This window comes from Tympanuchus pallidicinctus, unplaced genomic scaffold, assembly GCF_026119805.1.
Source record: "Tympanuchus pallidicinctus isolate F22 unplaced genomic scaffold, pur_lepc_1.0 scaffold5, whole genome shotgun sequence".
NCBI lineage: Eukaryota > Metazoa > Chordata > Aves > Galliformes > Phasianidae > Tympanuchus > Tympanuchus pallidicinctus.
In genome coordinates this window covers 72,579,484-72,604,071 of record NW_026294769.1, presented here as the reverse complement: position 1 = coordinate 72,604,071, position 24,588 = coordinate 72,579,484, and the positions used below count along the sequence as shown (strand labels likewise).

Here is a 24,588-nt window from a genome sequence, read left to right as displayed (position 1 = left end):
CTTTGACCAAAACAAGCTGCGGAGGCTAGGAAAGACACTGACGTCAATGTAAAAGTAAACCCAAGAGGTCTGGTTCCTGTATTGCTGTGCTGGGCTGAGTGCTGGAGAGCAAGTGCGCTCTCGCTCGGTCGAGGAATCCAGGAGCAGGCTCTGGGATCAGCAGCTGAGCTTTCTCATCCAAGCTATGTAAGTACCAGCGGGAATGTGCAGAAAGGGGGAGAGGGAGGGAGATTTACCAGCTGCAGCTCAGGAAGGCAGCGTGCTGCAATCCTGGCTGGACTGAGAGTTTGGAGGCATGAAGATTGGGATGGGAGCTCTGGAAAGCTGGATTGAGAGCAAAGCACATGGGTTTGGGTGCAAGTGGGAACTGGATGAGGAGCATCTCCTGGGGAGCATCTCTTGCACCGGGTGCTGCATCTCATCAAGGAAAATGGTGCTTCTCATTATTGAACTCATCCATTTGGATGCCAGATTCGTACTGTTGTGAGAATGCACACTTGATATGCATAAAGCAGGCTGCAGACAAAACTGTCTGAATGATTCCATATGAAAAATTGAGTATTTCTGGTGTATCTCCATATCCTGATTACCTCTATCAAGCCCAGCAACATACACATATACATGTTTCAGGTGTCCCTGCATAGAGACACAGAGCTAGAAACAAAGCCCTTACACTCAGGACATGAAAAAGTGCTCTGAAAGGGCTCAAAATTATTTATAACTGAGAGCTAGGAAGCAGAAAACTTTCACCATGGAAATGGTATAGAAAGCACCCTTACTTTGGCTTCTCTTGAATGGGGAAAGCGATTGGTGCGTGAGATGGATGAATGGTCAGCAAGCACAGCTGGCCGAGATGTGTCTGCCTGCAGTGTATCATAAAGAGAGCATCTCCTGTCATTTACACAAACTATAGTCAGTGGCAGTGTGATGAATTAGAAATGCAGCTCTTTGGACTCGTTTCAGCTATGTTTTGGTAACACGAGGTGCTTTCTTTTCTAACATTTCTCACGTGCCAGAACCAATTTCTCTTCTTCAGCAAAAAGCCATTCCTTTTCCTGAAATGGCAGCTCCTTCAGCACAGCTGAAACTTCCCCATTCAGAAGCAAAAGGCAGCAGGCTTGCAAGTTCAATCCCTATTAATTATGCCTGACAGTCCCAATTGAAAACCACTGGTGCAAATGCCTCCATCACCCATGATTAGATGTAAAGGCTGCATCTCAGCTCATGATGCAATCCCTTTCCTGAGACAGCAGAAAGCTGGGTAGCCATGGAACAGAGGAGGCAGCAATGCCCACCATCTATATGGCACAGCATCCACAGGCACGAGGGAGAGATTGCCTTGGGTGGGAGCCTCTTTACTACGAAATATGCTCTTCTATCTCTGTCAACACACAAATAGGAAAGTAAATCCTATTCTTCCCCCTCTCTTCCTACAAGGATATGTGGCCAGTTAAAGTATTAATTAATTAATAATTAATAATTAAGCCTCCTTTGCATTCTCCACAGTGTGTTGAGATAAAAGAAAACAGAGAGAGTCATCTCTTCCCTCTCTTGCGTGCACCCTACAAGTTTTCCTTCCCTTGTTTTGAAAAAGGAGGTAAAGGCCAAGGAAGAAATTGTACATGAAACACCTCTCATGGCATGATCTCCCACAAGCAGCTCAAGCAGAATGGGGGAAGCTGCTGAGCAGAGCAATAAATCCCACCCTGCGCACATACAGTGCTTTTGTGCTTCTACTCCCTGCTATGCACATGAGGATGTGCCCTGGAGATGATGCAATTCATGCAGGGCTCTCCTCCCACTATATGCCCCTTCATGGGGAAAGATCCGATCCTGCGCTCCAGCTTGTCAGAAGGGACTCTGGCTATCTGTGTTTTAATGAGCTGGAGACACGTAAACAGGGATTTTTATCAGGCAGGTACTCAGCACATCAGGAGAAACCTCACCCTTTAAAGGAGATGTGAGTCCCTGCATCTAAAAATGAAGACAGCCAAATTCCTGAACCCTTGTTAAATCAGGAGGCAGAACTCCCTGATGGGAGCATCGCAAACGCACAAAGTGCATATTGCTTGGACTTTCCTTTACACCAGGTACTGTCATAGGAGGTTCCTATGCATGCCCAGTTGTTAGGTTTAAAAGGAGGTGAAACCATTTATCACCTCAATGTGTATCTCAGTAAATATCCTTTAACATCTAGGGCAAAATCTACAGACCCCCCCCTGAGGAACACTTGCTGTTTCTTAGCAAGCCCTCCTGTAAATACTGTAAACATTCTAAGGATCTTGCCACCTCTTCGTGCTTTCTCATTCAACTCCCCTCCATTTTTCACACCTGTGTTTTAATTTATAGCACTTAACTCAAAACAACCAAGGATTCCAGTGAGAAAATCCTATTCATTGGTTAGTAGAGAAACTCTTCCCTTCCAGGAGGTCACAGCAGAGTCCAGCCAAGATTGATCAAACCCAGAGGTGGAAGAAAATGGGCTGACATGAAAGGTGAATAGTGGAAACTGAGAGACGAAGCTGTGGGTGAGCTGATCTGCGACACCCAAAGAAAAGATGTCAGCTGTTAGGATGACATTACCCAGGGAAACTGCCGTTAAATCTCATCATGATATTTACTAAGATCAACATGCCATTTATATCTACACACAGAGGAACTGGATTTTTTATTACTTCTTACACATAATCCATAAAAGATGTGCAACTCATCTATCAGTCTCAAAAGTGCCATCAGAGCCATTATCATACAACAGAAAGGGTGATGACGTCTGCACCCATACAAAAAGATTTGCTATCAAATGTCCCCTTTTCTTCACAGCTCCAGCTGCCTGCTGTATAAATATCTGCCAGAAAAAAAAAAAAAATGGGGCTCTATGAAATGCCCCTGAAGCTAACAAGCTGGAATATGGCTCTTGTTGACAGCACACCATCAACTGTATGTGCTGAGGTTGTCAGCTCTGTGATGGGGATGGTGGGAATCCATCACAGATCTCAGAGGTCTTTTCCAACATTTATGATTCTATGATTCTCTCTGGGATGCCCACAGAGATGGATTAGGGTCTCTTTCGGGGGCTGCCCCATAGAGAAGCTGTCACAAGTAGGTTTTGGCCTTGGGGATGGAGATGGGGATGCTGTGAGGGTTTGCTGAAGTTCTCTGATTCATTCAGAGCATCTACAAATACCTCTGAGTACCTTGTTCATAGAACCCTAGAATCATAGAATCATTAAGCCTGGAAAAGAACTGTAAGATCATATTGCCCAACCGTCAGTTCTGCACCACCATGACACAGCTAGGCATTAGCAAGGTTAAACAACACAGAGCTCTGAGCATGCAGATCCCATACAGAGACCACAGAAAGTATTTGGAGCCCATCAGGGTCCTCTTGGAGCAATGATCCCAGAAGGACAGAGCAAAATGGGCACCTGGGCACAGCAGAAGGGGACACTAAGGTCCTCATCAGGCAGGATGCAGAGGGAAATCTGGGTGGTCACACAGAGATGCAATCCCTCAGCTAGCAGGCTGTCTCTTTTTGCCTTGGTTCAATATGCCAAGCAATATATCTCCAGGAAAAATCCAGGCTGTCAAGGCATGTTACACTGTCTTCAGCAACCAGTTATGTGGATAAATTGATTGTCATTAGAGTGATGAAGCAGCACAGCAAACGAGCTATCAGGAACAAGGCAGGCCATTCTTCACACAGCAGGCTCAAGGTTTCCCGCAGCTTTGATAAAATATACAGAAAATCATCTCCAGGCTGCACTGGTGTTAGAGACAGACTTGTGAGAGCTGAAAGAAGTTGGCAAAGGATAGAGATTTCTAATAGGCTGATAACTCCACATCTGTGCAGGGTAAGCTGAACAGATGCTTGCAAGGCTGGGTCATAAGACCCTCATTATAAAATGTATTAGGTTGGAAGGGACCTAAAAGATCATCTAGTTGTCATCCACAACTTTTCTTGGTCATGGTGGAAGGTTGAACAGGGCAGGTTTGCATGAAACAAGATTGCATAAAGAAGCATGCTGTTCCCAAGATACTCCTTCTCCTGCCACTCACAGATAAGTTCAGCATTGCTGGAAGAGAATCACAGAATCATAGAAACATAGAATATCCCAAGTTGGAAGGGACTCTATCATCCAACTCAAAGAAGTGAGTATGCTTTGCATATCTCAGCCACAAGGATTGAGGTCACTCAATTGTCATATCCTGCTGCAAGGAAATGCAGAGCTCACTCTGACCAGCAGCCACCCCAGAGGATGCCCAGGACTGAAATAGCAAGGAGCAGACGTCGGGAGCCACTCACTGTTGGGACAGGGAGAGGAAGGGGAGCAGTGCTGCCTCTGGCCCCTGCTAGATTAGGGCTGTCTCATACCAGGGCTGCTCACCTCCCACTCATTGCAGTACTAAATTCACCCAAAGAATCAGAGCTACTAGGACACCAGCAGCAATAAATCCCAACTGTATGATTACTTGTGAGCTGCTTACCTAGGAAAGTGCATGATTATTTTACACGTGCTGATTTATTAATACACTCAGGATGGCTCGAGCCACTTGTTCTTGCCCAAGGGAGCTCTGCTCTGGAGCTCAGCATCTTGACTCACAGTGTTGGGACTGATATATGGCTGGCTGCGATCAGATGGCATATCTAAAAATACAGAGCCTGCAGTCTATTTTTCTTGGAAAATGGAAAGACACCCAAAGAAGCAGAGCCCAGTTTAGCAACCAAAGTAGGCTGGAGTTTTTGTTTTAAAGAAGTCAGTGGAATTTGCCCAAAGGAAGGTGGATTGTATTACAGCCGTGGGATTAAAGTCTGCCTCCAGCACTGTGAAGTGATCCTACAGCTACCTAGACTTCTGCTGTCCTCTAAGGAAAGCTGCCCTAGGAGACACAAGCAGAAGTTGTCATAGAATCATGGAATCATAGAATCATAATATGGCTGAGGATGCACTCGATCCCATCACCTATGTCACTGATATAGATGTCAAAGAGTACTGATCCCAAGACAGACATCTGAGGGATCACTCATGACTGACCTCCATCTGGGCATAGACTCATTGACCACAGCCCTCTGGCTGAAGCAATCCAACCAATTCCTTATCCACCAAGTAGTCCACTCTTCAAATCCATCTGTCGCCGATTTAGAGATAAGGATGTGATGTCAGATCAGGTCAAAGGCCTTGCACAAGCCCAGGTAGATGACATCAGTTTGACCCTGACCAAAGGAGATCTCTAGTTTTGGACCATCAGGATCTGGAACAGTCACTGAGTACATACCCATATTAATGAACTAAGCCTAATCCCTAGGAGCAGTACTTGCCTGCAGCAATGGAACCTCTGATTCCAAACTGCTGAAAACACAAAGAAAAATGCCCCCTGCAAAATAACAAAAATGAGAAAATGTACCAGCTCCTTCCAGAGGCAGCAATTTTAAGAATTACTTGTAACCAGGCAGCAGAAACAGGGCTGCTTTTTGTTGGCTTTTTTTTTCCTCTTGTTTTTTGTTTGTTGGTTGGTTTTTCATTTTTTCAAATGGGGCTCTTTCCTTTCTCCTTGTTTCTATAGAGTTTTTCATCACTGTGGAATTTCCTATGATAATCTGCCAGATTTATGCTGCCCTGTTCCAGATCAGAACATCGCTGAGCTCTGTGTACATCTAACAAAAGCCAGCCCTGCCGTGAGCCTTCACAATCTCTACAAACCAGGCAAACAAAGGAGATGGGAGAGAAGGATTAGCATGCTCAGTTTGCAGAGAGAGAGCAGAGGCTATGTGATTTTCTCTAAAGCCATTTGAGGAGCATGGAGCCAAAAAGCAGATTTTCTGAGTTGGCGTCCTTCCTTGTGGTTGCTGTGACTCTGTATGGCATCAGAGTGTGTGTAAGGCTACATCTTGCTTGTATGGCGAAGAACTCCAGTGTTGAACAGATGGTCCTGGAAGCATCTCGCTGCTCTTTGCCAGGTCTGCTAAATCAGAGCAGGTGGAGGTAGCAGATTGGTCCCCTAAGGTCCATGCTGCTTGCTTGCTGTGTCTGTGAACGTCCTTTCTGTCCACAGTACCCCACCTCTACAGCCTCATCTTGTGCTCACAAAATCACAGAATCACAGTATGGTTGAAACTGGAAGGGAACTCTAAGTCCATGTGGTCCAACCCCTGCTCAAGCAGGAGCACCTTCAGAAGAGAGCCCAGGACCATATCCAGGTAGCTTTTGGAAATCTCCAAGGATGCAAACCCCACAGCCTGTCTGGATAACCCATTCCTTTGCTCAATTTGAGGTTTTCTGGTTCAGCCCCATCACACTGTGCTTCTCACCACTCCAAACACAAGAGTTGAGCACTGAGAGATACTCAGGGGCAGCCCTCAAGCTATTTCCCAGTGCAGGTATCCCTAATTTCCTACAGATTCCTGCTAGGAAAAAGCAACTCCATAGGGCCCAACCTCCTCAAGCACATGTGCCCGAGAAATGCCAAAGCCCTGGCTGCCTGTGTAGCATTCCCCTCCAAGCACCAACATGCCTGTGTACCCAGTGACAAACAAATCCAGCAGGAATTACTTTGCTGGGAATGGGGTGAGGTTGTGATGCTGGACATCGTGTTCTTGGCAATTAGGCTTTGAAAAAAATAGCTGGAAGAAAAAAAATTCAAAAAGCAAGAAGTGGCTGCTGGCCAGAGGTGGGCTAGGGGGACACAAAGGTAGGAGTGGGACACTGTAAGGGATCCCAACTGGGTTGGATAGCAAGGGTTTGTTGAGACATGACATGCCTTGCTGGGCTGCCAAAGGGTCTCTCCAGCTCATTTTGTTGATTAATTGATTAAGGATCCATGCTGGAAACCTCACTGGTGTGAACAAGGGAGAGAAATGCAGGGGGAGGCAATGGTCAGAAAAGTCAATTCCTAAAAATGCAGCAGGCAGGCAGGAAACTGGCTCTTGCACTCTTTCTCTCCCATGCCTGACTCACCCAACAAGTGGCTCCTCTGAGAACCACTTGTCCTTCCCTGTTCCTCATCAAACAGACAAATCACAGCTGGATCTCATCAGCAGGAGCCCCCCATATGGCAACTGTCTGATCTCCCTCCCTGCCTAAAGACGCAGATGGGAGCCTGTTCAGTGGCAGGGCCATGGATAATGGTCCCTCTGACCTTTGCAATTCTCTGCAGATGGTAAGTGGGTTCTGGGAAGTGGCTGGGATCTTGGAGTAGTGCCTTGGCATGGGAAACTGACTGCTCTTTGCTGAGCCTCTTGTGTCAGGTAGGTACAGCTGCCCCTACAAACTGTGATTATAGGGCCAGCTGGGTTGCTTTTATAGCTCAACACAATCTCTGTTTCTCATGCTGAGAGTCATGCTATCAGCCCTGGGATGCTGAGCATGGCCAGGGGAAGTAGTTGGATGCTTTCTTTCTCTGGGCAGAGAAGGGCAGATGGTTGTGTTTTTCTGCTCCTTTTGTGCTTTTGTCCCCAGGCATTGCAGGAGAGGTACAAGTGCTGGGAGACAAAGGTTGTCTCTTCCCTATGGGTTTTGTCTAGAGTTCAGTGCAAAGAGCTCTTATCTTTCTCTACAGCCCTTCCAGCTACCACTTTAGGCTTAACTATCATGAACATTTCAGAGCTCAGATTCCAAGGGGATCTCTGATCTTCCAAACAGCCCTACACAGCATGCCTCAATTGCTATATCCAAGAATAGCAAAGAACGGCCCAGAAGCTAAAGGCACATCTCCCTCTGCTAGGCTTCAAAGAAAAAAATGCCATGAGCCCAAAGCTGGCTACCAACAATTTTGAATCCAGCTGTCATTAAGGTTGGAAAGGACCTCTAAGATCATTCTAGTCCAATCATTAACCTGTCATCACCACGCCTACTAACCGTGAGACTCAGTGCCAAATCTGCCCTTTTCTTTAATGCTTCCAGGGATGATGACTCCACCACTTCCCTGGGCAGCCTGTTCCAATGCATTACTGCTCTCGAGAATAACTTTTTCCTAATATCAAACCTGAACCTCTGCTAACATGTTTCCTAATGAAAGGGAAAGATTCTTGAGTGTTTCAAGTGGGCTTCCCATGGACTCTGCTAAAGTGTGCACGGAAAACCCAGATCCACACACTTGCCACAACTCCTTTTACTAAGCACCAGTTTGTGAGTTATGAAGAGGAGGGATTTTTCTCTTTCTGCATTGGTGATGGAGCAAGAAAAAGGGAAGGGCACAGACTCCACTTGATCCCCTGTGCAATTCCATTTACCTTCTGATCCTGCTGTGTTTCCAACCCTTGTGCAGAGTCACAGCTGGGAATAGGATGAAGAGTCAGGTGTTCCTCCTGGTCCCTCTCACCCCCACCAAGTCTGTGTAGCTACAAGTTGTTCCCACCAAATAGCTGCTTCTCTCCCCCATTCTCATGTTAGTAAATGTTAGGGCAGGTGCTGTCATCCATCTGGCAGGAGCTTGGCACCTGTTAGACCCTGTTCTGCTCCATTATGCTCTGCAGCAGGGCTGGGACAGAAGCCAGTGTTTTGTTCCTTGTCCTTTGACAATGTTCCCACATTGCTGTCCAAGGCTTTTCTTCCAGGGGAAAGGAACACACGTCTCACTCGTTAATGGTAAGGAAGCATGATGGGGTTAGCTGGGCCCCTTTGAAATGAAGGACATTCCTACACATTTTTTAGGAGTTTCAGTGTCTGCAGATTTTACCTAACCCAAATGCTATGTGGAGCTTTCTTGGCAATTGCCCTCTGTGAAAGGTGACTCCTTTCTACCCTTGGACCATCTGTGGGAATCAAACCAGTTCTCTGAGTCTTCAGTTCTGCATCTGATTCATAGCATCTCACAACAGCCATTTAGGCTGTAGTGAATTAAGAATCTTGTGTTCAGAGCTTGTGTTCAGCACATACCATAGGGATATACATGAGTGTTTTCCAGGGATTATTAAGGGCTCCGGATATTCTGGGACAGATTAATTAGAGGGAATAGCTGTTGTGGAGGGTAAAAGGAATGTTGACTCTCTTCCATGCAATTGACTTTTCCTGCTGTGATAACGGATTCACTCACATGGCAGGGAGCAGACCGCATCTACTGTTGCCTCTTCATCAACCCTGCATCTACATGAGCTGGGCAACCTTTCCTGCAAGCAGACTTGTGAAGATATGCTAAAGTTTGTGACCTTGGCCATTTCCTTGGCCACTTTCCTTTCTGATTCTTCTGCTGCCTGATAGAAGAGCAAGACAGTGGACAAACATTTCAGGAACATTTGTGTTGGTGGGAAAATCAGAAAATGTTCAATGGAGGTTGTGTATGTGCATGTGAGTTCATGTTCTTTGAAGTAGCTAATTAAAAGAGGATTCCCAGATAGATTAGATCCCATACATCTTGGGCTCTCCGTATAGTGAGGATCCTATACTTCACTGTCCTCCATGACCACAGGTGAGGGCTCCTCAACTTTTGGAGCTCTGATTCTGCCAGGTCTGGGTCCAGGACCTTCTCAGGTAGAAGATTCTCCTTCACCACTGGAGAATGAATTTCTAAGGATCTATTCAGTAAAATAGAGAGTAAATTCAACTTGATAAAAATAGGCATGTTCAGATACAAGTCTTGTTTGGGTCCTTACAGAGTTGGTCAACAGAAATATCTTGAGAGCTGATCCTGCCCATCTTGGCAGCTCAAAAATTCATTATACTGAGCCCAGTCTCAATCTTGAAGGGTAACTTGACTCTGCTTTTTGAATATGACAGGAAAAGAATTCCCTTCTCCTGATAAAAACAGAGAAGATACCTCCCAGGGTGATGAATGGTATCAACCTCGTGATCCCCTCTTCCAGAGCTGCCTAGCCTCCTGCTTTGATATTCTGTGCTTTTAAATGGAGCCCCCCTGTCTCATCTCTATTTTATATGCTAATGTTAATGGATTAGGAGGAATTATTATGGGCCAGCAGCAGCTTTCCTGTCCTGACCATTATTCCTTCTCCAACACGTTCATTTTAGCTGGTAAGTGCCGTCTTCCACTTACAACCACAAGACACCCACTGCAATATTTAATATTGTTGCATATTCAGCCAGCAAGCTTGAAAATTTTCCACTTATTAAAGCTTTCCTTTTTTTTTTCCTACCTTCCTTCTCCCCTTGGGAGCATCATAAAATCTGAAAAGAGAGACGATAGAAACTTCATCGGCTACAATTGCAACTCCTCCTGAAGTCAAGTGTGGGAACCGTGTCTGGGACAAAGTGCGGCCCAGAACCCGGATGTGCCTTCTCCACCTTAACAGCAGCATTTGCTTCCCAATATGGCATGTTCTGCTCTATCTCAGGCACAACTTGAAACTTTGCAGCTGTTGCCACTGCAAGTCTAGCTCTAAATTCGGCAAGGAGAGAGAGGCTGAGATAGTGGGGGAGTGCAGGCCACTCATTATCCCATGCACAAGGGATGGGAATAAAGCTCACATGCATTACACAGGAGAACAAATACAAACTAGTCCTCATATAAGAATGACCAGGCACATGGACAGAGTATAGGTATCAATAAGTCATTCTGGAGAAAGGTATCCTTTCTTTTTACAGTCTTGTATTTGTACATGCAGAGAGCTCATCCTTAAACATAACAGTTTTGTTAGCAGATTGGGGAAAACATAAATGTTTGTCACCACAGACAATAAGAACAATAGGGTCAAACAAACAAGTGGGTTCTTTTTCATTCTTCCCCTTGATAAATCCCCAAGAATGAAGGAAGTGAAAGCAAGTTTATTATCTAGAGATGACTCATGGAGGCCTTACAATCACACTCCCTTTCCAAATCATAAGAAAGCGAAAAGCAGATGAGATCCAAGGCACGTGGCTGAGCTGGAGGATAGTTGTGAAAGGCTGGATGTCTGGATCAGTGTGCACAGATGATCAAGCAGGATGTTCCTGAAACTGGAGGAAGAATCTGCTGCTCGTTGTGAGGAAACTCAAAATAGGAAATCAATAAAATATCCTGACAAAAAAGATCAGCTCAGCTTTTCTGGGAAAGATTCAAGGGTGAAAAACTAATTCCAGAAAATGAGGTCAACTTTCTCTAATATCCATAGCTACTGTTTGTGCTCCAGTGAGACACATGTGTGGAGTCTACCTCTCCTCTATTTATGGATTTGGCCTCTTGACCTGGAATTTGATGCCTCTCAGTTGATCCTGTTGTGTTGTTATGGGCCATATCCTGCATGTTTATTGTGTTGGCATCAGTGTTGTCTTTATCTAAATTAGCAAGGAAAAAAAACAGTTCAGAGCTGACACTAAAATCCTATCCATTCTCCCTGTCCTCTTAAATAACTAAATTTGCAATAATGTCTCTATTTTTTTCTGTCCTTTTTCCCAGGAGGGATCTCCAAATCTACTGCAAAGCTTCCTGGAAATAACATCTATGTAGGCCCCCTTAGATCCCTACCCCACCGAATATGGCTTTTTTGGTATCCTATTTAGACAGAAAAGCATCATCTTATGAGAGGGACTTTGGGGGCTTTAAGAGATCCGAGTCCTTACAGTACTGGTCAACAGGGACATCTTTAAAGAAGGTCCTTTACCTCGAGCCCATCTCAGCATAGTGATACTTTGCTATACTGTGCCTGGTTTCATACAATCACAGAGTGTCTGAGGTGAAAGGGATCCATAAGGATCATTGAGTCCAACTCCTGTCTCCATACTGCAGCCAGGGGTGTAAAAACACACAACTCTCTGCTATGACAACTACAGTGATTCTATCACTAGAATGGAAGGGAAGGATGAGGATAGAGGAATGTGTTGGGAGTCTTTGTGGTGGAACCTCAACTCATCTACACTCAGCGGCTTCAATGTAGTCCATGGGCAGAGATGATCAACATCTCTTTGTAATGACTGGAGCCAGTAGTCATCGAAATATGTAAGGTCACACTTCATCTCCCCCTGCCAGGTCCTTTGTCATTGTCTGGACAGCTTGGTCCAAAGTGGCATTTGATTCTTTCTGAAAATACTGGGGACTTCTGTCCAATCCCAGATCATATAGATAAGATGAAAAGAGAAGTATTTTTCTCCTGTGACATTGCTGTGGCCTTGAGCTGATAGTGTTCTCAGTAAGGAGATTTAATTCCCACAGAGACATAGGAAAATAGACCTGGGGAGGGGGCAGGTGGTGCAGCAACACCAATATTAGTTCAGTAGAGATGTTCACTGTGAGCAAGGCTGGAGCTCCCTTTAGTGTTTCCAACACTTCATAAATTTCAGAGAGATTTCAGGGCAAGGAGCCAGATGTTTCAGGAGAAATTCTGAACGCTAAAGACAAGTGGAAATTTTTTTTTTTTTTTTTTTTTTTTTTTTTTTTGGAGTGTGTATTTTTTCCCATTAGTTGCAAAGCTATATTTAGAAGAGAAGGGGGGAGAGAGAGAGAGAGAGAGAGAGAGATAAGGCATTTCTTCATATTCTGTAGTCACTCCAGTTCTGCTTGTAGGAACAGATGTCTCTTTCCTGGGGCGACAGCATTAAGGTCCACAAGGAAACTTTCTTACCAGCAGCTCTTCAAACATAGAAGGGAGATCCGGCCAGAGGTAAGTCAGTCCTGGTGGAGGAATATATCAGAAGGATTGCAGCAGCAGATGCTTTGGGACAGTGGTCAAAGTGGTACAGGGGAGCATGATGTGGAAGAGGTAACAGTAAGGGGACAGGAGGGAGTCACTGAAGACCTGAGCCCAAACTTAGAATGGAAAGCATGGCTATCATGGAGCCCTGGAAGATGGAATGGCACCTTGTCGAACACATGGAAGATGTCCATGGTTCTGTACTTGCTGCAGGTGTGGAAGTTCACCAGGAGGTGCCCATTGGGACAGCGGGGCTGCAAGGAGGTTTCTGCATTGTGAGTTTTTCTGTTCTGGAGTTTGAGGGCAGTGCAATGCTATTTGTTTGTTCCCCAAGGAGATGGGGGTGATGAAAGATGTGTGAAGATGCTGACTTTCCCCCGGTGAAAAATACTATGCCAGCTCTTGTGAGGAGTGGGGTGATTTCTTGTTTGAGTATGTATTCTTTGACAGGGTTTAGTGGACATAGCGGTGATGAGTTGACAGTTGGACTAGATGATCTTAGTGGTCTTTTTCAGCCTCAGTGATTCTGATTCTATGATTCTATAATGACCTGTATGCAGGCTTCTGAAGCTAGAAAAGGAGACAGTGTATTGCTGGGAACAAGGTTGCCAGGGCTGCGGTTGTTTTATCTCTGGCTGTGCTGATTCTCATCCTAAGGAAAAGCAGATTCTCTCCAAGATCCTTAACAACACCTCTTAAGAAATGCTTTAATAGTAATACACCTGCTAACACCTCAACTTTTTCCAGGTTAATCTGTTTAATCCAAAACTCGCAAATCCCCAAAGGCACAGGGGGTTTCTATCTGCACAGTGCAGTGACTAAAGTGCCTAACATGGGAAACCATAGCAACCAGCCTCCAAAAGGGTTAAGATCTGGTAATCTAGCCTGGGATGCCTCCCTGCTCAATCCCCCTGGTTCCCACCTGCATTTGTATCACCTCCATTACCAGTGCTCTCTGGGGATTGAGCCTGGCTTTCTTGTGTTCTGGACCATACAGAGTCCCAGGTACTGCCTGACAGCAAAACTTCACCGCTGCTCTTCCCACACTGTCCTGCTCAGGCTTCTTGGCAAGGGATGGAGCCAGCAGACAGCTAAAAGCAGAAAGAGGGAAACGTGCTCACAGACAACTAAATTTGCAATTAAGAATTTCCTTTTCAAAAAGCAAGCAGCAACACACAGGACTGATGTTTGCTCAGTTTTAACTCCTGCAATGCTTTTGCACTTGTCTGTGAAGTTTTTCTCTGTGCCAATGTAGTAATTCTCACTGCAGGGTTCTCCTCGTGCACAGCCACAATCATTTTTATTCCAAACTGACATTTCTAGCACTGCGCCCCAGGCACCCTTGAAAGGCTAGATGGATTACTGTAATCCCCAAAAACTCAAATACATTTCTCTTGTAATGTTACAACCTCCCAAGAAGACAGGCACAATTCCATTTCCACTGGCTAGCCCTACGAAACTCCAATTCCACGAGTTTCTTTCCACATTTAGCTTTGAACCACTAAAAACCACTAGTAATTTTTTTTTTTTTCAAAAAAGAATGTACTTTCCCTTCATATTACACCGATCCACAAAGGAGAGAGAGGGATACAAGAAGAAAGTCATGCCCTGATTTCTCTTAGAGTCTAATGTGGAGACGTAGATGACAGATGGCACTTGGTACTAGTCCTGGCAGGCTATGAGATCACAGAATTATAGAATGGCCTGGGTTGAAAAGGACCACGATGATCATCTAGTTCAAACACCCTAGCTATGTGCAAGGTTGCCAACCACCAGACCAGGCTGCCCAGAGCCTTGAAATGCTAACATGATTTGTAGAGAATTCACCAGTACATTTAGGAATTCCATCACTCCAAGGCCAGGATCTGGTAGAGTAGAAAAGCGAGACACGGAAAATGCTACAGAATCTATAAGTCATTGTAGACATCTAAATGTTTCAGGAGGGACTTTATAACACAGTGAGACAGAAACAAGCAAGTGGAGGTGTAAATCCTCTATTAGCATTCCTAAGGTGATCCATACAAGCAAGCTTCATCTAAATGTGCTGAAGGACCTCTGGGTGCCCACTGTGAATGGTGCACATTAGTGGGTGCAGAGAGGCAGACATATGACCTGCAACCTGTGCATACAATCCCACGTCTTTGTTCACTTTATACATACATCTAGGCTCCTTCTCTCAAAGACTGTGGCATTACTGTGAAAAGGGACATAGAGGAGTTTTAAGCTCTGAAGAAATCTGCCAGCATATTAATTGCTTGCTCTGTGTACCTTTGGGAGCTTCCTCCCATATTTTTCATGCAGGCTCAGGACAGGGTTGAAAGAAGACCATGCAGCAGTTTTTGGATTAAAAATAGATTGTCTCTGGGGTGTCATGGACTGGTGATCCATCAGCTGGTGTTAAACAGTCAACTTAAGCCCAAATGCAGAGAGCAGACAGTTCAAGCCAGGCAACATCCCTCCCGGTCATTTTACTCCATGAAGAAGAGGAATGCAGTTTGGAGGGTTACATTCCCCTTCTTCTAAGTGGAAGGGATCTTTCATGGACTTGGATGACCTGTTGGACTAAATTATTGCATAGCCACCCACAGGCTATTACTCATCCCCAGCCAAACCTGGAAGTTGGATTCTTTGTGCACAGAGGACCTGATTTTGACATTGGGTTTCCTAGAGAGCATGGAGTACACCTGTGTGCACACAGCATTCAACTATGAACAAGGTGGGGTAGAAATCAAATTACAACTCATGGCAACACCCAAAGCAGGGTCTTGGGATGGAGAACCACATGTAGCCTCACTGACACCATCAGACAGGAGGAAAATGGTTTAAAAGCAACATCAACCCCCAAACCAACATTGCATTTATCCCCCCAGTACACATCCTTAGGCTGTGATTGCTTACATGGCCTGAAGGACAGCATCCGGCCATTCCTTGGAACTGGACGTTTAAGTTTTTCCTTTGCCCAGATGGGATATCTGATTCTCAAACAAAACTAGAAAAATGTAAAAGTTTGGGTTGGTGGGTGTTAATCCCTCTTGCTGGCATGAGAAGTGTATTTACACCTTTCTCTAGGCTCCAGGCAAAGGCAGGAATTTAGCTCATGGTTCTTCTAACCATGGGACAAGGTGGGACATGCTGACCATCATGGTCTTCAGGCAATCAGTTACCATCTATCCCCAGCTAGGCTGGTTCTGCCAGAAGTAACATATTATTTGGTATAAATCTGAAATTATTTAATGTTAGGCAAATAATGAAGCGAGCCAAGTTCTTTCTTTGAAAAGAAGACATCCGACATGTTTGCAGTGTTGCAATGCATTGGGACTGTGTAGGGAAGATCTAAATAAAAAAATGTGTTGAGGAAAGTTTTAGTAAACTTTTTGCAGGTTCATAATAGAGGAAACAAGGATAATCTGGGCTTGTTCAGTACTTATCTGTGTGTTTGTCAGCTCTGGCTTCCTGTGGCTTCCCAATGTTTTCCGATTTCTTAGCTAATTTATACCAAAAATTGGCAGAAGGAAAAGATCACCTTAATTTTCAGGAAATTAGGCAGAAATGAAGGATAAATCCAAACAAGTTCTGGAGCCAAGGAAAGAGTTGGAACGTAAGTCCTCATTAATACAACCAGATGTCCATGTGGGGATAAGCTATTAATAACCATCTAAACCAGGATAAAACATTGATCCAATGTTTTGATCAAGACACTGAATCATAAAAAGCCAGGTGTCATTTTGTCTGGCACCCACCATGTCAGATCTGTGTTTTGAGTATCCAAAACACCTGTTTGTTCCACTGCACTGCAGGAGAAGGAATAATCCTACCCTGGACTGAATCTGACAGTTTTCAACTGCAGTTCCCCCCAGTCAGGTGTTTCACACACTTTGTCTAGCCACCCTTAGTCCTGGAAGCTTCTAGCAGACATCATGTCCTGGAATCAAATGAGAGCATGAAGGTGTTCCAAGAGGTGGAGCACCTCTACTATGAAGATAGGCTGAAGGAACTGGGCTTGTTCAGCCTGTAGTAGAGAAGTCTGCAGGGAGACCTCATCTAGCCTTCCAATATTTAAAGGGAATTTACAAACTTGAGATAAATCAACTTCTTACACAGCTAGATAGTGATAGGACAAGGGGGAATGGTTTTAAAGTAAAGGAGTGGAGATGTGGATTAGATGTCAGGGGGAAGTTTTTACTGAGACAGTGGTGAGGTGCTGGTACAGTTTGCCCAGAGGGGCTGTGGATGCTCTGTCCCTGTAGGTGTTTAAGGCCAGGTTGGATGGGGTCCTGCACAACCTGATATAGTACTTGATCTAGTGATTGGGAAACCTGCCTTCGACAGAGGGGTTGGAACCTGATGACCCTTGAGGTCCCTTCCAACCCAAGCCATTCTACAATTCTGTGTTGCCCTCAAATATAGGGTCCTCCCTACCCTGGGAATAGCCCCATTTCTGCTTTGCAGTGGCATAATTCTCCACCCATACATAGCTCCCTTCTTACAGATGGGGGCTAGATGGGAACCTATCCCCTCTATCAGCTGGATTTGTTCCCTTTCTCTTCCTTTCTCTTTCTCCCTCAGTTCCCACGATCAGCAAACCCACCCTCCCCAGGCTGACAGAATGAGCTCTACTACATATAGGGCCAGTCCTCAACATGTAGAAAAACACCATATTTGGCCAGTTTGAGCCAGAGTTGAGTGAGAGCTTGCCAGGAGAATCATACAATTTAAACCGAAAGAGAGTGAGTTTAACCCTTCATTTATAAACAGGATGATAAATCACCTATGGAACTTTAAACACGGAGAGACTGCAAAACTAAACACAAGCTGCCTCCATGCCAGGCAGCAGAGCAAGGTTAGCAGACAGGACAGGGTGAGGGGGACAGGGAGATGAGAGAGGAGCCAGTTTGTCAGGTCAGATGTTCAGATTCAGGACAGGGAGATGAGAAAAGTTGAAGCTGTTTATACTAAATAACACTTATGAATGTCCTTTTCATCTTCCCCATCCCAGTGCATGTCTCTTTTGTTCTCCTTCTGTGTGCAGAGATCCTATCAGTACGCACAATAAATAAACCTTTTGGAGAGTGCTCAGGACAAAGCTCAGTTGCCTGATCTGGCTTTTCTTTTCTATCCCATTACTCGAATTGCTGAGCTCAACCCAAAAGGACCATGGGTCAAGGAAGAAACTCCAGGTGACTTCAGCAAGCAGAGGGTGAAGCATAAGGCTAATACAGAGCTAAAAGTTGGGTGGAATGAAATACGAGATGGCCAAGGATATCCTCTAGGGGCAAGACGTAGCACTGAGTTGCCCATGCTAAAAGAACAAGTGGGATTCCAAGCATCAAAAGAAGAGATCACAGGCCCTGGTTTCAGTACAGTGACCATCTGTTTCCTATTTGGCCCAAGAACGATGGAATTGGTTGTGTCATGCAATGATAAGAAAGCATTTCAGAGCAAGTCCCTGTCTCCCAGTGCTGAGCAGGAACCTTTATCAAAACGAGGGAAACCAGCTCAACCTCCAGTCACCCTCCCTCCCTATATCCCACTTCTACCCAGATGCCTGCTGTACTTTTAAGGAAATGCTACCCGCAGCCTCTGAGCCAGACAGACAAAACCCAGCCTGAGAGGTATAGTATAACAGCATAGGTCAACTGGAGCATTCATACGGCGCTCAGAAGGGTGCATGTTTACCAATCACAGATTTTGCACACTACCAGCTCCATAAAACAGCATTTCCATTGAAATCTGGGGAAATGAGGAGTGAATTAGGCATGAAGAAAGCCCAGATCCAATTCCCCTAGAGATTTTAGTCAGAGGGGTAGCACAAGGGCTGTTAATTCTGCAAGAAAAGGTGACTAGTTCATGAGCTCATGCTACAGCTGCAAGCCATAAATAGTGAGACCATAGCAAAACAGAGGTTTTCAGAGGCTGCAAAGCTTCTCATGACCTTCACTGACTGCTCCATGGTTATGCATAGCTGAACTGACTCACTTTAACACCTGCATTAGTATTTCTGATAACAGAGAGAGACCTAGTTGGAGTAATTTTCGACTCAGAAATGAGGGGAGGGAGGCAAAATTGGAAGGCTTTGGGAATGTTTGTCTCTCCTCACACACGAGGTCAGCGTGCCTTTCTGTGCCTTGTTTAGCCTGCTGCAAAATGGGGCCATGTACCTTTGTCAAGTGCTTGGAGACCCATAATGGAAAAATACTTAGTAGCTGTTAACCAAGGGTTTGGTCTAGCTCCATCTCATTAAAAGCACTCAGAGGAATGTTGTTGCTTTGCCAGTCCAGCTCTCCATGCTTTCTGCTTGTGAGCCATGTAATAGGAGCAGTCCCACAAACTAAAAGGCCATTTACCCAAACATTCATCAGAAACAATCTGATGAGAGGAAGACTTTTCCCCCTACAGCCCCAGAACAGTTTTACCATAGCTTGTATGAAAATCTTCAGAATTACTTACATTTGTCAGCATTTCTTTCATGTTGTTGCTTGTATTGTGAGCCCAAACAGGGCAGCAGTAGAGTAGGAAGAGACACCAGCTCTAACATAGATTCTCCATTACAATGATAAAGTGCTGCCTGTTATTTGTTGGGTGATTGTAGTATTTGGAGTTTATTTCATTGCACATGGGATTCGGGGGAAGAGGGAACTTTTAAACCAGCACACTGTATATGACAATGATTGGACAGCGATCACAGGTGATACTTTCCTACTAGTCTAAAATGCTCTGCATACCTCACAAGTATTATGAGGATGAGACGCATTTGAATGCAGTTCAAGTTACTTGGAATAGCAAAGATAAATATCAGGTGTTCCTGATAACAGATCTGAGAGTGAAGAAATACTTTCTGTAAGAGGCAAGCTACCAAAAAGACATAAAATCAGAGAAAAAAGCCAATGCCTTACTATTACAATGGGATGAAGTGCCCTATAGACCACACGAGTTAAAAACCTCAAGGGTCTGCTAAGGGATGAGATAGCGATTTTTAATTCTCCCCTTGCTCACCTCTGTCTGTATGAACACAGATATACAAGCTCATGCCACATTCAAGAAGCAAAAATGTCTGTATTTCCTGGTTTGCACAGTCCAGTGCCTTCCACGGTGCTCCCCTTGACGTCATCTGCAAATGGAAACTTGGGAGCAGATCCAGGCATCTGCTCATTTCAGTTTGTTTTTGTAATTAAAGAGCCACACAAACAAACAGAGTAGATCAAATAGTGAGAATATTAGAAAATCATTTTAAAGTGATGCTAGCATTCTGCATCTTCCCCATGGGTCTTCCGCAGATGCCACACTTTGCAACTCCACTACCTTCAGTCAGCCTTGGGTCCCATTTTTCCTATTATTCCCTAACCGCATCCTTGGCACAAAATGTGAGACTTTCCCTGAGGAGTAGGCAGGGAAATACCATACAGATAAACCACAGTTGGGCTATGGCATCCCATGAGGACTCTTCATCTTAAGGATTGACAATTTATCAAACTTTAAAACCTTCTCCAAGCTGAGAAGGAGCAGAAAAGCACCCATTGTTTGGCAACTCAGTCCTGTACAGAAGCCTGTTTAGCAATATCCTATGACCCTATCACCAGCACAGGCTCAGAACTGCTCTGCTGGAAAAGACCTGGGCATCCTTGGCTGTGAGAAAAGCTATCAAGTATTGTGTTTTTATTGCAAACAAAGGGAAGCGAAGACAAGCTGAGAGACCTGGGACTGTTCAGCCTGAAGAAAAGAAAACTGAGTAGGTATCTCATCAATGAAATATATTCAAAGGGCAGGATGGATGCAGCCAGATTCTTTTCAATGGTGCTCAGTAACAGAAAACAGGGCACAAACTGGAACATAAGAAGTTCCACATGAAAATGAGGAAAAAACTTTGTGCAAGTGCTGGAAGATGTGTTTGCAGCTCCTTGTCTACCAGCTCTTTTGCACTTGGCTCTTTGGTAGCAAGGATTTCAAACCCTCATAACTCAAATCTTTCAGCATTAGTCTCTGCTGATTCAAGCTGATTTTTTTAACATCACAGTCCTGTTCAGCTTCTTTTGAGATATTCCAGACATTTTTCAACCATTTATTTTTATTGAAACCAGCCAAGTCTCTGTATATATTGAGCTTTTTTTTTTTCTTTTTTTTTTTTATCTTCTAATATACAAATCAGTTTAAAATAGTGTGTAGGTCAGGAATGATTTGCAAATTAAACTGTCAAATCCTGGCAGGAGTAGTGGCTGACACCCTTAGTTGAAATCTCCCAGCTGCTGTTGCTGTGAGTACAGATACCTAGAAAATGCCACACAATTTGCATGTGTTTTCCTGGAAAAAGCCATCCTTTGATTTTAGGAAAGCTTCACAATTCCTGAAAATGCTGCTGTGCACAGCTCTCTATGGGATCACCTGGCCAAGGGAAGGTATGCAATATTCTAGGAGTGAGATGATGGGGCTGTGGTTCTACCAATGACCATTTCCCATGTGGCTGACCCAAGCATGACCCACACACCTCGATTTTCCCTTCTCCTCTCTGCTCCCTTTGGCATAGCTTACTTCTTTGTCCTTGCACAGTTCTTAAAATCACTTTTAAACAGGAGCAACTTGAGGTGCAGATTGTACATTACCTCCAAAACTCCCATCTGGAACCACCAAACTAGAATTGTTATAAAAGCAGATATTTTCCTACCAATGAGGGACAATCCCAGCCTGCCAACTTCATATATTGACAATTAAGATGCCTATCAAGTACAGCAGTACATATAACTACTGAGGCTGTGCAAATACATTGGTTAAAATGTTCTTATATGACAATATTCTGAGCTCTGCAGTGTGACATACACATCAGTATATCCCTGTATCTTTTCTTCCAGATTGCTGGAAAGCCAATGACCATGCCGACATCCTCCACCCAAGTGTCAGATCTTGACCATACCAACTCTACCCAGCAAGCCAACTCCAGCATCTACATGTTCTCCAAGTTCATCCACCCTGACAGAGAACTGTACAAACAATTTTACAGCCTATGGATTGCCCTGATAGTTGTCAATGCTATTATCTTCTTGGTGGGTGTTGTGCTGAACAGCTTGGCATTATATGTGTTCTGCTTCCGTACTAAGACAAAAACCACCTCTGTTATTTACACCATCAACTTGATTGTTACCGATCTCTTGGTAGGCTTCTCCTTACCCATACGGATCATCATTTTCTATACTGCAGAGGACTGCCTGAATTGCTCCTTTGTTCATATCTTTGGCTACTTTGTCAACATGTACTGTAGCATCCTCTTCTTGACATGCATCTGTGTTGACCGCTATCTGGCTATCGTACAGGTGCAAGCCTCACGAAAATGGAGGAATCCCACCTGTGCCAAGGGGATCTGTGTCTTCATTTGGATCTTTGCAACTGTAGTGACTTTCTCCATCCTCATCATGGCAATACAGTTTGCCCAGTGCTGCATCTCTGAGATTCTGGTCCTGATGGTCTGCGAGTACTTCTTCCCCCTCATCATAATCATCTTCTTCACCACCAGGATTATGTGTGCTCTGTCCAAGCCCAGCCTCATGCACCAGAGTCGGGAGAGGAGAATGAAGGCTGTGCAGCTCCTTGTCACCGTCCTCATCATCTTCATGATCTGCTTCACTCCTTTCCACGTGCAACAGGTAGCGATCTCCATCAATCCAGACATGTCCCACAATGTCAACGTTCTTGTCTACCATGTGACAGTGACTCTGAGTAGTCTCAATAGCTGCATGGACCCTATTGTCTACTGCTTTGTCACCAACAACTTCCAGTCAACCATGAAAAATATCTTCAGGAAAACCGAACCAGAGCAAACTACTGTGGACATCCTGGGTATGAACAAGAACACCAAGGGTTCCAATGCAATCATCACCTTCTCAAACACAATAGGAGGCCCTGTGAGCTTGCCGTCTCCAAGCAGTGTCCAGATCTAACCCACTTCTGATGGGACGTGCTGCAGTAAACCAGTGTGATGATACTGGAACCTTGGTAGGGTGCATGGTACCATTGTCTGACATCTTTGTTCTTTAGGGAGACTTTCAGAATGACAGTGGTGGAATTTATTCCTCAAAAACATTGTGGTCTGTTTGGAAAATTGAACTTACAGTGCTTTTATTACCAATACAAAAGAAGGTTTATTAATTACTGTTGCCCACAGGAATGTTTTCTTTGTATTTTAATACAGACATTTTGCTAACAACAAATTCCATATTGTGGTTTTCTTTTCCTCTTTGACATTGTAATGCAACACTACTATGGTGACTTAGAAAGCAGTAAATCCCTCTGTTTTCTATGAAAGCTTTCAGGCCTTGGATGTGTACTTAAGAGTAAAGGATAAGAGTCATGTTTCCAGGGATACCCACGACTTAAGATGCCAAAGGGATGAGACAGAAAGTATTGTAACACACGTATCACCAGCATCCACTCTGTTGTTTCTGAAAAGGTTGGAGCTTTTACAGGGTAGAGATTGTGAAGTCAAGCAGTACTATCTCCTCTCTCTATTTAAGCATAAGAGAAAAAATATTTGTGGGTATGTATGTTTTCATACACATTGTCTGGGTTTGGGGAAAGATTAAAGATATGTTCCACCATAATTTGGATCACTAAATCCCCTGAACTGCAGATGAGCTTACAAAGAGCTGTGAAAATGAATGTGCTTTCCAGCAAACTCTGCTGTTCAGCTCTCTCTCCCTGAAAAACAGCCAAGATGAAAAGCAGAACCAGACTATAATGCTATACTATCCTTGTCTGAGTTTTCTTCCTGTCACATTGCGAAATCAGGGCTTTCAGTCCTAATTCCCACCATCAGTTCATCCACTCAGTCATTCAAATGCTGATGTTTCCAGGGATAGAAAAACAATCTATCTCAAGCACCTAAGTCAAAATTCACCCCAGAACAAAGTCCCTAAAATGATTTAAGAACTATGTTTGGAAGATATGTAAGGATAATGATGCCAGGAGAGTCTGTCCACAACAGTGGGTACATGTCCTAGTTTAGACTGCAACAATTAAGCAATGCAAAAATAAAAAAATCATTGAATAAAAAGTGCATAACATGCAGCACAAATGGCAGTAACAATTGTTACTGCTCCATTTCTCCTCATCCATTATCATTCAGGACAGTAGGCTTTGTTGGTCTAAGCTGGGCTGGAATATTCAACTTCTCCCAGGTCCAACCATGGGACAGCCACCTTCACTTCACCAAGTGAACCAAAATACAACCAATGCTTAAAAATATTTCCTGTGACTACATCTATGTTTCCCTTACTCTGTTTCCTTGACCAACACAAAGGTAATAAACAGTCAACATGACTGCAATGCAGGGATCTGTCCAGAGATGAGCATAGGTGGTCTGCAGGACCACTGTGTGTCCCAGGCAGTGGAATTCATGGACAGTGATTCATGAAATCAGAGACCTCCTCATTGCCTATATCTCCAGGGATACAAGAGGAGCCCAGACACTGCCTACACATGAAACACTTCCACACGTGTGTCTTAATTGTCTATCAGAGTCCCTGGGGAAGGATTTAGCTGCCGCTAGACCAGCGCCTAGTGCCGTGGTAGGCATGATAGCATGTCCTCACTATAGACCCTGCTATACAAGGCTGTGGTTCTCCTGCAAGTCCTGCACTGTGCCAATAGCCTCAGTCTCCCAGAGTATTCCCAGCCACAGACTCTTCTGCTTGGATAGCTGAGTCCTGTGTCCGAAATAAAAGTGTGCATCTATACCCTACAAATGGGCAGTGTTCAGTCAGCTGCAGGGCTCCCCTCAAAGACCAGCATAACACTAATAGCTGCAACTGGACCATTAACTCAGGCTCTTGTGGATCACGGAGCACAGAAGAGTGCTGTGGATGTGATTTATCTGGATTTCTCCTCAGTAATACTACAGACTCAATGCCATTACTTTGAATATACATTTTTTTCATTCCTAGAAGTTGGGATGACAGCCACCAACACTGTGGAACTACCTTTTGGGAATGTAAGACTTATCTTCATTATTGCTTCCCTTTCATGGCTATGAACCTAGCCCTAACCCTAACCCT

The 24,588-nt window shown here is 44.4% G+C and overlaps 1 protein-coding gene across 2 annotated transcripts; it reads left to right on the top strand.

Annotated features, from left to right (window-relative positions):
- The first annotated feature begins 96 nt into the window (after positions 1-96).
- Positions 97-22,746, top strand: GPR20 (G protein-coupled receptor 20). 2 transcript variants are annotated; one of them, XM_052704498.1, is made up of 2 exons: positions 97-186; positions 21,394-22,746. In XM_052704498.1, the coding sequence occupies exon 2, from the start codon at positions 21,409-21,411 to the stop codon at positions 22,474-22,476; it is 1,068 nt and encodes a 355-aa protein (XP_052560458.1). In that variant the 5' UTR covers positions 97-186; positions 21,394-21,408; the 3' UTR covers positions 22,477-22,746. The 2 variants fall into 2 exon arrangements, with proteins under 2 accessions (XP_052560458.1, XP_052560457.1); XM_052704497.1 differs by lacking the exon at positions 97-186 and adding an exon at positions 12,347-12,523.
- The last annotated feature ends 1,842 nt before the right edge of the window (positions 22,747-24,588 follow it).